General features: G+C 38.7%; 1 protein-coding gene across 2 annotated transcripts in view; it reads left to right on the forward strand.

Annotated features, from left to right (window-relative positions):
• exoc2 (exocyst complex component 2) overlaps positions 1-12,610 on the forward strand; it is a 53,451-nt gene that overhangs the window by 27,474 nt on the left and 13,367 nt on the right. For both annotated transcript variants that reach the window (XM_024279068.2, XM_024279069.2), the window contains exons 8-13: positions 763-908; positions 2,878-2,959; positions 3,054-3,156; positions 7,106-7,224; positions 11,255-11,368; positions 11,607-11,731. In XM_024279068.2, the coding sequence (XP_024134836.1) occupies positions 763-908; positions 2,878-2,959; positions 3,054-3,156; positions 7,106-7,224; positions 11,255-11,368; positions 11,607-11,731 (689 nt within the window). The remainder of the gene's footprint in view (positions 1-762; positions 909-2,877; positions 2,960-3,053; positions 3,157-7,105; positions 7,225-11,254; positions 11,369-11,606; positions 11,732-12,610) is intronic.

A 12,610-nucleotide genomic window follows, 5' to 3' on the forward strand; every position in this document is an offset into this window, starting at 1 on the left:
CACGTTTCTGCACTAGACAGCAATCTTTTTTTCCAGCAGCAGACAGAAATCCTGGATCCACAGCGGCTGTGTCCACCTTCTTTGTGTGTGTTCACTCTTCCTGTCTCTGAGCAGCAGATCCCACATCAGGACTGGTGTGCCCAGCCTTGCAATTCATACACGATAATGGAACTACTCTTAACGGAGGGTCAATAGGCTGGCTCTTTTCCTGAAGTGCAGAGTAAATAAACCTTCCTGCCGGACATAGCTTTCATCCCCACTAACCCAGACTCCAAACCTATGGCCTAACGGGTCTCCATTTCTATTCGCACCCCAAAGCCCATGCATCAAACACAGAGCAGCCAATCGCAAGGGCACTTTGTGAAATGTCAGCTCCACAACAACGCAGATTGCTGAGTGAAAAATGTTAAATATTCCTCTATTCTGGCTTGTTCTGTTTTTCCTTGTGGGATTTTGTTATGGGGGGTTGGAGTTTTGTTTTGATTAGAAGATCTTTTTTTTTTCTATCTGACGGCACATCCGAGACCACCCACAGAGCCAGTTAGAGGTTCAGGAGTCCCACGAAGCAGAGCTATGAAGATACTTCTCACTTTCTTTCTCAGGAGCTTTTAGTCTCTGCTCGTCTTTTTCTGTCCAATAAAATCCAGAGCGGACAAAAACTAGAGAGAAAAGTAGAAAAAGTGGCCTTGACTTCTAAAACAAATCCTCCTTTTGCTTCCCTCACCCACACTTTTACTTTTTGTGACTCTTTTCGCTCCATAGGGGCCAGCGACACAGCAGATACTCTATTCCAAGAGGTTTTGGGAAGAAAAGACAAGGCTGACTCCACACGCAACGCACTAAACGTCCTGCAGCGTTTCAAGTTCCTCTTCAATTTGCCCCTCAACATTGAACGCAACATTCAGAAGGTACAAACACACAACTTCAGAAACAAACTTGAATGCATAAAAAGGATCAGAAGCGTTTTAAAGTTAAATCCTTTCATTGGTGTATTTTTTAAGGGTTTCCTCTTTAAGGTCCACCATGGTCGTCTTTTGATCTTTTTTCAAAGTGTTCCCAGTGTTCACTGAATGATGATTATGTTGTTTTTGACCTAAATATAAAATATATGTGTAGTTTTCTAGGACATAGTTTCTGCAGAGCAACAGGAGTTTATTAGAAAAAGACTCTTAGTTGTGAGCGGGACTGTTAGTATGAAGTAACCCCGCCCCCTTTCCTCTCCCCGTTGCTCAGAGCTTGGAGCAGGAAGCGTAAATTCTACGTTACAAATAAGCTGTTTTTTATATGGCATTTGCTTGTCTGCTCTTGATTCACAACAATTTGAATAAAGAAACATTCAACTGGAATTTTTAGCTTAATTTTCTTTATATATGTCCTCCATCATGAGAAAAATGCCACAAGAACGTGTTAAAAACACCATTTGTTGCATTCATTCATTCAAAAAATCAGAATTTACAGCTAATTGACTTACAACTAATAAAAACTCAACTCAACCAAACCGTAAAGCACATTTAGAAATCATTATTAAACCCACTGGTTGTCTGTATTACTCCTTCAAGGAAATAAATAGCTGTAAAAACTCATCTTTTATTGATTCTGTCTTAGTTGAGTTGTTAAAGGGTTAAAAAGAAGAATTTACAATGAATTACTTGATTGGTCAGTTGGTTAAATAAAAGATGGGTTGTTAGAGTGTTTTAATTACTAGCAACTGATGTAGTATCTAAAATACTGGAATAAAATAAGAGACACGTAAAGACGTCATAATATTTTCAGCATCGTAGATCTCCTACTATTGAGAAAAACTTCTTTATGAATGCCTTTTTTGTTTTTTTTTTTGTCTTTGTAGATCAGCTAAATGCTTTCAATCTTTAGAGCATTTACTGAAAAAACACTTGAATTTAATTTAGCTGCATAAACTAAAACTGTTTTTTGAGTTTGCTTCATACATTTTGAATAAAACCTTCCTTAGTTTGGTGTATAAAAGACTTGACTTAATTCTGTTTCTTTAAAAAGTTGAACTGTGAGATAGTTTTTTAGGTAATGTTTCTTTTTAGCTACAAAAATTAAAAACTGTCTGCAGAAAAAGTCTAATTTGTCCAGCATAATTCTTTAAAAACTTCAGTAAACTTCATAAAATGTCTCCTTCTAGAAATTACAAAAAACGTTGAGCACATTTTGGCATAAAGTTTTGTATTTTTATGTCTACAGAAACAGAAAGTTTGCAGAAACAAAAAAAAAAAATCATACTTTCGTTAAGTTTAAGAATTTTAATCAAATTAGAACTCTGCTTCTATAGAATAGAATGTTAAAATGAACATCTTTTTTAAACAAAGTTTGTCAATCGTGGCTTTTGTGAGACGTTGTGGTGCCCTTTTTCTTTAATCCCAGTTATTCTTATTCATAAGCACTAAATAATTGACTCCCAATTAATATAACCTGTAATTGATTGCACTTTTATTTTTTTTTTTTTATGTTTTTTGTAAGTTAATTCATTAGTGTGTTTTCCTCCAGCATTTCCTGAACACTTCAGGCCTGTATTTTTGTGGTCTAACAAATAAATATTTTCCAGACTTGTTTTTAAATATCATTATTATATTTTTCCAAATTGCATTTTAGGAACCCCGTGTTCCCTGGACTTTAGGGACTTGATGTTCTTTCAAAAGTTCACCTCGGCCACTAACGTCTTTGAAAATGTTCTTTTGAACTCTGTTTTTCATTTGTTTTAGCTCTCATCCCTCCTTGCACATTTTGAGGTTCAGCTTCACTCTCTGACAACCAGGTGGTGGAGCTAGAGAGATTAAAATACTGTGTCAGGTTTAGTCAGAAGTATTTTAAGAAAAAAAAAACACTAATAACTGAAGCCATATTTGTTTTCAGGGCGATTACGATGTTGTAATCAATGACTATGAGAAGGCCAAATCTCTGTTTGGCAATACCGAAGTCCCAGTTTTCAAAAAAGGTCAGTTTATTTTTTTGTACTTCTCTCTTTATGAAACAAGTGCATTTCAAATGCATAATTTATTTTTTAACGTTGTCAATGTGCTTCACTCCAGTTTATGCCGAAGTGGAGACGAGGATCGGCGCTCTGAGGAGTCTCCTGCTGGAGAAACTTCTGCAGACGCCCTCAACGCTTCATGACCAGAAAAGATACATCAGGTCCTTTGCAGTTTTGGTTATTATTTATATCTTTGATTTCGTTTAAACTGTAAAAGCAAGTGTCAAGTGTCCAGCTCTGCTCTTCTTTTTCTTCCACTTTTTTAAAATGTTTTAGTTTCCTCCTCCTTCAGCATCTCACTTTCCTCCCTTCAAACACCCCTACATATTTGTTATGTGGCTTTCTTGTTTTCATCTTCAATTTTTTTCATCTCTGCTCCCTCCCTCCCCCCTCCTTCCATCCATCTGTCCATTCATACTTGTGGTCTCTCTCAATTTATTATTGTTAAGACCAACCTGTCAGGATCACAGAGAGCAGCTCTGGACCACATGGCAGCGTCTTTCATCCCGTAGCATTAAGCTCTCCTCTGAACGCCCACTCAGCTCCTGTTTATTCTACACATTGGGGGGGTGCATGTGCTCTTGTTTTGTTCGTGTGGGTCTTTTTTTTTAACTTTTGAAAGATGCCACCTAATGAGAAACAATCGAGCAGCTGGTTTGAAGGATGACTGAAGAGGAAACAAGACCGCAGTTTAGAGGGAATCATCTGATATCCCCAAGGACACAGCAGAGATGTCCAGGAAATAAACTCCACAAAGATGGATGGTGATTGCAGAGGTGGAAAATAGCTCTGTGTTTGTGCGCTTCAGATGATTAAGAATCTCTTTAATGTCTGATACGGGTCTAAAAAAACCTGCAGAAGAAATCCAGTTCAAACTACCTTCCCAAATGCAAAATATTTGCTGAATGTCTTCTTACTTTCATCCTAAATCAGTTTAGTCACTTTTTAAAAAGTAATTTTAAACCATCTCATTTACATTATTTAAAAAAAAAACATTCTATTCTGATGTTTTTCTTCAAATAATACTTCATATCACTCTTAAGGAAAATTCTTGAAGCTTTAAAAGTACTTTATTTATTTTCTATAGCTCTATTTCATACAATTTTTGAACCTGACATCATCTGAAAACATATTCATTTATGCTTTACAACACAGATTTATACCTCGAGTCACCTGCTTTTTTTGCACAATCAGTGTTTGCTGGCCAGACAGGTAGCTGAAAAAAATGAGAGAATTACCAAATGAAAGGAGAGGAATAAATTGGGAGATGATTAAAAACTTGAAAAGGCTTTGTGAAAGTCGGGGGGGAAGATTTGTTGTAAAAACATTTTACAATTTCAATTGAAAAAGCTCAAAGTAATATTTGTCCAATTACCTGATTTAACATAAATCCAGGTAATAACGTCTGTAACACTTTGCCATTCTAATGAAAAAGGTTAGTGAATTATCCTTACAAATAAACTGTAATTTATTTAAAAAAAGAAAATAAAAAACACTTGGAGAAGAAGTTTGTTTTTCTGATGGATGTAACATTTTCTTTGATACAATAATAAATCTGACATTTTTGTTTTTCTTTACTAAATCTAAGCTTTTCTATTTTTTTTTTTAATCACTGCTTATCTATCTCTACTTTCACTACTTACTCAACGGCTCTTTTTCAGTTTTAGCCTTTTGCCTTATGCTACTGAAGGATTCATTTCTGAAACGGTTTCAAGTCGTGTCCATTGACTGTTTATGAGAACCGGACCATGTGAAAGAAAATGACTTACTTCCTTTCTCCAACTAAATTAAGTCAATTCAGGTACCAGTTTTTCTCCAAGATACGGATGCTGCCAGTAAGCAGTGATTGGTCTGGAATTTTTCAAACCTCTCAAATGCTGAAGGATCGTAGGTCCCACATACTTTTATTGAGGCATCTGATTAGCCAGTGTATAACTTCAATAACTTGTGCCACAAGAAAAAAAATCATATATTAAAAAATTAGGAATATCAAGATTGTGTTAAAAAAAGGTAAGAAATAGAAATTCTGACAAATAGATTGAGTAATAGTTGTTTATTCCTCTATATACCATAGACTGGGTGATTACTCGATTCTGATTGGCTGCTGGGTGTGGATTAAAAAGTGATAATCCACACCTAAAGAGAAATATCCCAAATATTCTATATCACTGTGCAGATGTCATTAAAACAAGCTTTTGCTTCATCATCTGGATAAAAACAAGCAGTAAGAGGTAAACCTTCTCTCTAAACTGATACTTCATTTAAAATATCATGACAACCCGCAATTATATCGCTTTCCTTTTCTGCTGCAGTCAAGATCGGTGCCAGCTCAGCAACGTGTTGTCATGTTACCATGACAACACGCCACCCCACATGTTGAATAGTCTGCTTTTTGTGAAAAAACGATCTAAACTGGAAAAATAGCAAGAATTAAGTACTGAAAATCTATTGAATGTTGTAATTGTTTTGTAAGTGACCATGGTATAGGTGGGAAAATGCCCTTCAAAGTGTGCGTTATCAAAAATTAATGCACGGCGTGGAAGCCTGAACAAAGTGTTGGACGGTTCATTTAGTGTACCACCATGCATTGATTTGTGATGATGCACACTTACATGAAGTCTGTGGGATTTTGGCTTCTATGAACCAGCAGGTTCCTCCTGTTTGGAATGCGAGAGGGAGGGGTCACTTAGTCCACTTCTCATATACAGTCAATGGTTGTGTCTTTTTGACAGAACCTCGTATGCAAATGTTGAAGAGTCATTATCCTTCACATCTTTATATTGTGACGCTCCCCAAAGCTCATGTTTGGAATCCATCATCTTTTTTATAGATTTGGTTCTTTTGGGTTTTATAAAAAGAAAAAGTAGATGTGTATTTGGTGGGCGGTTTGTGGTAGACATAAATAAGCTACAGCTTCTGTCAATCTTCCTTTTTAAACATGTTTATTGTTCTTAAGTTCTGTCAAATAAAGACTCTTTAGAATGACTGACTACAGTAAGTGGGGAGTGTATAAACAACAGTTTATCTATTGTTGTTTTATAATATGCTTGAAATAAATAAACTAATCTAATGTGTTAGATCCCTTTTATTCTAATGACACTCCAATAAACCTATCAAAATAAGGAGTCCCTAACGCACCTGTTCCAGTCAATAATTGCTTCTTTTTATGATTAATACCTGAAGGTCGTTTCACTGGAGACTCTAACGTTTATGTAAAGAAGAACAACATGTCTGATCAGCAGGAGGCAAACTTGACCTCAACATAAACCGTAATAAACAGATTATTGGGGATTTTAGTGTTGATCTAAAATTGTTTTGATGATTTTCAGCTTATAATATCCACTTTATCTCTTCGCATTAGCACCAATTTAACACTTTTATTTGAGTCCTTAAATCATCCAGTTAATCCAAATGTTGCTGGTCAATCAACACTTTTAGATGTCGGTGCAGAACTCCCATTTTGGGGTCTTTCATTTTTGTCCCATCCTTTGAGAAGTAAATTTATATTTAATTAATAAAAAATTGAATAATCTAAACAAGACTAAATATTTAAGATGAGGAGACCCTCTCTGTCGGCAATAAAACAAAACAAACAAAAAAAAAAAACACAAGTGCACATTTGAGCTTTTGAAATCTACCATTTGGACCCATTTTTATTCACTAGTGCTTGACTGCACTGATGCTGTTTTATAAATTCATAGTATCTTTTTTATTTTATTTTTTAAATGAAATCATAAATGTACATTTTATTTTGTTTTTAATACATTTGAATCATTTGTCTTTTTATTATCTTTAACTTTTGTTTTTGCAGCATTCTTTGCCGCATTTAGTGTTTGTTGCCTAGTCAAGCTATCTAAGTTTAATATTCTTTATAAATAAATAAGGATAGATTTTTTTAAATACACATACTGTATTTAACAAATAACAATGATGGAAATGTTGAGACATTTTTTGCACTAAGGAAAAACATGGAAGCTTCTTTTACTCCCATTATAGAATTTAGGACTTGTAGAACTTTCTGATCCTGTAATGGAACTATATTTTTGATGTATTTTCTTTGCTGTTTAGCTGATCATCTTCTGTGTTTGTATTTTTGTTACACCTGTCTAGGTATCTGTCAGACCTGCATGCGTCGGGTGACCCGGCCTGGCAGTGCATCTACGCTCAGCATAAGTGGATCTTGCAGCTGATGCAGGACTGCAGAGATGAGTTCCTCAGTGGCCAAAGAGGTGAATGAATATGAGCACAGAGTTGTTTTTTAACCTGGACGTCACTTGAGCCTGAAGGCAGTAAAGGGAAGAGAGCTGGAGCTGCGGCCTTCTGCCCACATTCCCTGCTCAGTCACCGCCATCCTCGACCCGATCTGCTAGAGGCCCGCGTGTTTATTTTTTCACGAGCGTATGAATAAGATGAAAGCTGGGGCGCGTTGGCTTTGGATTTGGGTTTCAGGGCTTGACAAGTTACCGCACACACAAAGCCTCCTCCTCGCTCACGCACAGCTTCGCAGATGGATTGGAACAATTAACCCCAATTAAGCCGTTCCTCTGTTAAATAAGCCAGCAGGAAAGATGTGGATGTGAAAGCGTCCACTCAGGAAGACGAGCGAGTCGCAATTCAAACCGCACCTCAGAGACGTACATGCGCGACGCATTACGGGCGAGGCGGCTGTGCCGCTGGAACATAAACACACCGAGGGAGGGAAAGGGCCATTTCCGGGGCTCGGCCTTGATGGATCTGGTGGTTTGGTGCACGCTCTGCCTCCCTGCGTTAAACATCGTGATTATCATGTCAGCGACGGCATCTTTTCTGTTTACACGTGCGGTACGTTGCCCATGCTGAGCCAGCAGGCTCTGAAATCACCTGCAATAAAAAGAAGAAAAACCGAGAAACAAACAAAAATGTAAGTCCAAAATATAGTTTAAATCCGGTTAATGGAAACATTCGAGTCCAGCAGTAATTTATAAACATCACAGGTCTGACACCACATGTATAAACACCTGCAGACCTGCTTCTTCAATGTAAAACAAACAGCCTGTCATTTGTCAGTGTCTCCTAAAATGAAGCCATATGACTGTTAAAGGCGAGACCTATTGATCTGAGTGATCAGTCATTTGGCTAATGTACGCCGCTGATGGATTGGCCGCTGTGCCTGCAACCACTTGCTGTAGAGGAGATTTCATTGAAAAGAGGCCAAGCGGCACGTTGCAGCAGGTGGAACGCGGCACGCTCTGTGAGCCCGCCTTCTTCTGTTCCACGGACAACGCCCCATCACCTCAGTCTCTGAGTGGTCAGCTGGTCATAGTATAAGTATGCTTCTTACGATAAGCACACACCTTTTGCCGCTGAGCTTGAAAGATAACAAAAGCACATCAAACAATGCAAAAAGTAGCTCTTTTTCTTCTTCCTTGTTTTTAACTATCACACTGATTCGTTCTTGTTGTTTGCTGCTTCCTTTTTTATTTGACGACTTCTCACTTTTAATCCAGAACCCTTTAAAGAGCTCATTTAAAGTTCTAGCACCATTTACCTCCATTAGGCAATGTCAGGTGTTTGGTTGCCTTCAATGGAAATGAAGTCAAGGTGCAACAATTGACTGTATATGAGAATTGGACCAAGGGAGTGTGACATCACCCATAGAAAATGGCTTACTTATGGCTCCAACCACATGAAGTCAATTCAGTCGCCATTTTTTTAGCAATACTTACGCTGACATGTTGGAGCCAGAAATTGTCTGTAAGCATTTCCATGGCAACCACTCTGAGCTTGTTGGAGGTCCACACTTCTATCACTTGAAAGATGGCTCGAGAGAATCTGTCAATCAAACGTTTTTAAATGTTTGATGTGAGACCACACACTTTTATTGAAGCAACTGATTGTTCAATTTATTGTTTAAACTACAGAAAAATATAAAAAAATAGGATTAGCAAGAAAATGTTAAAAAAATCGTAGTAGATCAAGAATGGTGATTCTGACAAATAGAATGACTATAAATAGATATTTATTTCTCACTGGAAGTCCACGAGATCTTGTCTTCTTGGAAGCCAGAAGTGTTCGGTTCTCTATATACAGTCAAAGCTTGCAACACTACTAGAACTCAGGAGACAAATCTGTGTATACTGCCCCCAGGTGACAGAAGATTGCAGTGACATGTGATGGTAAATGTTTCAGGCACTTTTTATTTCTTATCAATGGGATGGAGGTGAAACCACCTGCTCGCAATGGAAGATTTTGGAGGTCAACAGCCAATCAGGATAAAAAACGCAGTTTCCTGTGAAAAAAAAAAAAAGCTTGCAAAGTTGCACCTAAAAATTCAATGAAATGTCAAGGCTGTGATAGCTGAACGCGGATATACTGAAGGGTCACTGTAAACCAAAATTATCACATTAACTGATTATTAAAAAAAATGAAAAATAATGCTTCAAAATGACTATTATGTTAGATTTGGCAGAAACTCTGCCTAATAACCAATGTGTTTTACTCAAAAACTCTTTCCACTCAATCATTTCTGATTCTAATAGTAGCATCCCACGTGTCTGTGTGACGGGTCAGAGGTTCCTGCAGTCGTTTCCTCTGTTTTCTGTGCTCTAGTCTCCATTAGGTGTGTAGAGGTGGTTCCAGAACATTACAAGTTCCTTCATTTCTCAGTAAATTGTCCTAAACGTGAAAGAAAGCCATCCATCTCCACTCATAAGGCCGGGTGCTCTGGTGAGGAAGCATACCGGAGCAAGTTGCTTCCGTATGTCCAAACACTCCTCATCTTGCTGCAGTCCAGCCCTCCAATTACAAGCTTTAGATTTCCCAAGCAGCACTTCTTCTGCCAATGTTGGTGCAATTAACCTGTTTTTGGTAGATTCTCAGCATAGAGGAGGCATGAACAACTGAAATAGGAAATATTTGGTTTAAAAAAGATTTTCAGCACAACCTAAAGAATAAAATAGTTCCGAAATTTTACCCATCCATAAATATACTCCGCAAATGCATGATTAAAATTAAATATGTTTGATTGGAAAAATAAAAATAAAGATCATATAAACATTTTGCAACGAGAATTGAATATAAAAAAGATTTTAGGAAAGATGTGTTTCAGACTGTGGGAATTGTGCCACATTTAAAGTGTGGGTATAATTAGATTGTGTGTGTGTGTGTGTGTTTTTGTGTGGGGGTGTTTTTGTGTGTGTGTGTTGACATCAGCAACCTCAACCTCTTATCTGATGAGGAAGTTTGCAAAGGTCCCTTTCAGTTTTCGAGAATCTTCAATTCACACGCACACACTGAACGTTCAGCCGGTGAAAGCACTCAAAACAGCCCGCTTCCAGAGCACGCACACACACTTCCCCGTCCCGAGGACGCTGGAGTTCAGCGGACACCTGGATCAACAGCCGCTCTCATCCCTGGTAGACGGCAGGAAAAACATGTGCCGCTCCATATGGGCCGCGTGCGCCATGTGAGGAGCGTCTTCTGTTTATAGAGCGTCTGAGTCAATTGTGAATTTCCTCACATTTTCTAGAGCATTTTGAGTGCGAGCGCTTCGACGGCTCAAACCACATTTGGGGGATTTTTCAAATCTTGCTTACAAACTGCAGTCCGCCTGTGACTCACCAGGACGCATTTTTTTTCTTTTTCTTTCTCCGCATGTCTCACATGTGTTTTGGAAATGTGGCCGTCCGTCTCCGTTCAGTGAGACAAACTTCATGTAGGCGTTTGCAGAGCAGCACAAACACGGCTTTGAGTTTCATTTTCAAATAGTAACAGCTCCGCTCCTACATTTTTCTCTGCTGTTGTGTTTCGCTTTCATTCCTGTTTGTTAACTTTTACTCTCTTTTTTTGCCCAAGTGTGAAGTTAATTGCACAAAAGTTATGTCACTTGCTGACAAACACTTTTGGGCTTTGATTCTGCACAGCTCCCCGTCGCCATCTAGTGGAGCTCCAGTGTCAGTGGGTCAGACGTCAGTGAGCTTGGTGGGGTCGAGGTAAACCCACTTCACCCCCAGTTTTCTCCAAAAGCGCCCTGTTTCCCCTGCACAGGGAACAACGGATGTTCTGTCAGCTGCGGGTCGGGTCAGAGATGGATCAGAACACAAATAAATAAAAGTCCGAGAGGGTCCAGCCGGGGAATGTTTGGTGTGAAAGCCTGCTGAGCTTATGGAGGAATGTGGAATTCTGAAATGGGCTTTATGTGATTATTTGATATGTGAAGGATGTGTTTCTTTGTCCTCCGTGCTCAAATACCTCCCTTCCATCTTTTTTTGTGTTCACCAGGCGGTGTCAGGGCTCTGGACCTGGAGGGGGATACCCGGCCGCCAACGCTCAGCCGACTCAGCCACACGTCGTCTCTGAACAGGGGGGGCAGTCTGCGCTCCTCGCGGCCCAACAGTGAGTTTGCCGCAGCATTTCGCCCACACGCTGGGGGCCGTGGAGGGGGCTTCCCTGCCTGTTAGGCTTTTTCGGTCATGTACAGTGCTTCGGGGAACCTCCTTTATCAGGCAGTGCGGTAACACTGTAAACAAAAGAATTTCCATGCCGACCCATCTCCTGTCGGGTTCTTGAAGGTTCCTCTCCGTTTTCACAGCGGTTTCAGTCCACTGATGTGAACTTGTGATTTTCATTGCAGCATGGCGCTTCGAAACCCCTCAGCTGGTGCAGTTTGTGGAGAAGCTTTCAGACGTTGTGATTGGTCAGCTTCCCAACTTCTGGAAGCTTTGGATCTCCTATGTTAACGGGAGTCTTTTCAGCGAGGTAATGTCTGCAGAAATGTAGTTTAATCAAATCGTCCCTTCCTGCCGCAGCCCTTCAAAACTCTTGTCCTCTACTTTGCTATCAATTTCAACTGGCCAACAATAGCTTGGATAGGCTCCAGCAACCCCATGACCTCAAAAGGGATTTAGCGACTTCAGAATATGGATGGATGGAGTGTCTGATCAGAACGTCTTATTACTGTATTTTTCACACTATGTGGTGCACTTAAAAGCCTTGATTTTTTTCAATAAACAACAAAGAGCCTTATATATGGATTAATTCTAGTAGTGAATTACCAATGTTAAAGTGGTTTAAAGAGGTACACAGCGCTCTGTTAAGATATCAATTAATTTTTTTTAAGAGTTGCAAACTAGATTGGGTGCTATAGTGAGTATGCTAATGCAACTAACACATAGCAGTGTCACACTGTGGTTTTTTTTACGTGCTACCAACAAGGTTGGGAGTCTGCGTGGTCACAGTCTTGTTTGTTTTAGCAGTATCAGTCTGTTTTTTTTAACATCATGCAAACATGAATGGGAGTTACAGGTACTGTAAATACACTAATGTGGCTAACGTGTAGACTCTGGTCTCACTTAATGCACCTTCTTGTTCGATGCACCTTATACAGTGGGGCAGAAAAGTATTTAGTAAACCACCAATTGTGCAAGTTCTCCCATTAAAAATATGAGAGGTCTGTAATTTTATCATAGGTACACCTGAACTATTGGAAACAAAATACGAAAAAAAATCCAGAAAATCACGTTGTCTTATTTTTAAAGAATTTATTTGTAAATTATGGTGGAAAATAAATATTTGGTAAATAACAGAAGTTTAACTTAAATCTTTGCTATATATCATTTAATGTTTGCTATATATAAT

The sequence above is a fragment of the Oryzias melastigma genome, linkage group LG4, assembly GCF_002922805.2.
Source record: "Oryzias melastigma strain HK-1 linkage group LG4, ASM292280v2, whole genome shotgun sequence".
Taxonomy (NCBI): Eukaryota; Metazoa; Chordata; class Actinopteri; order Beloniformes; family Adrianichthyidae; genus Oryzias; species Oryzias melastigma.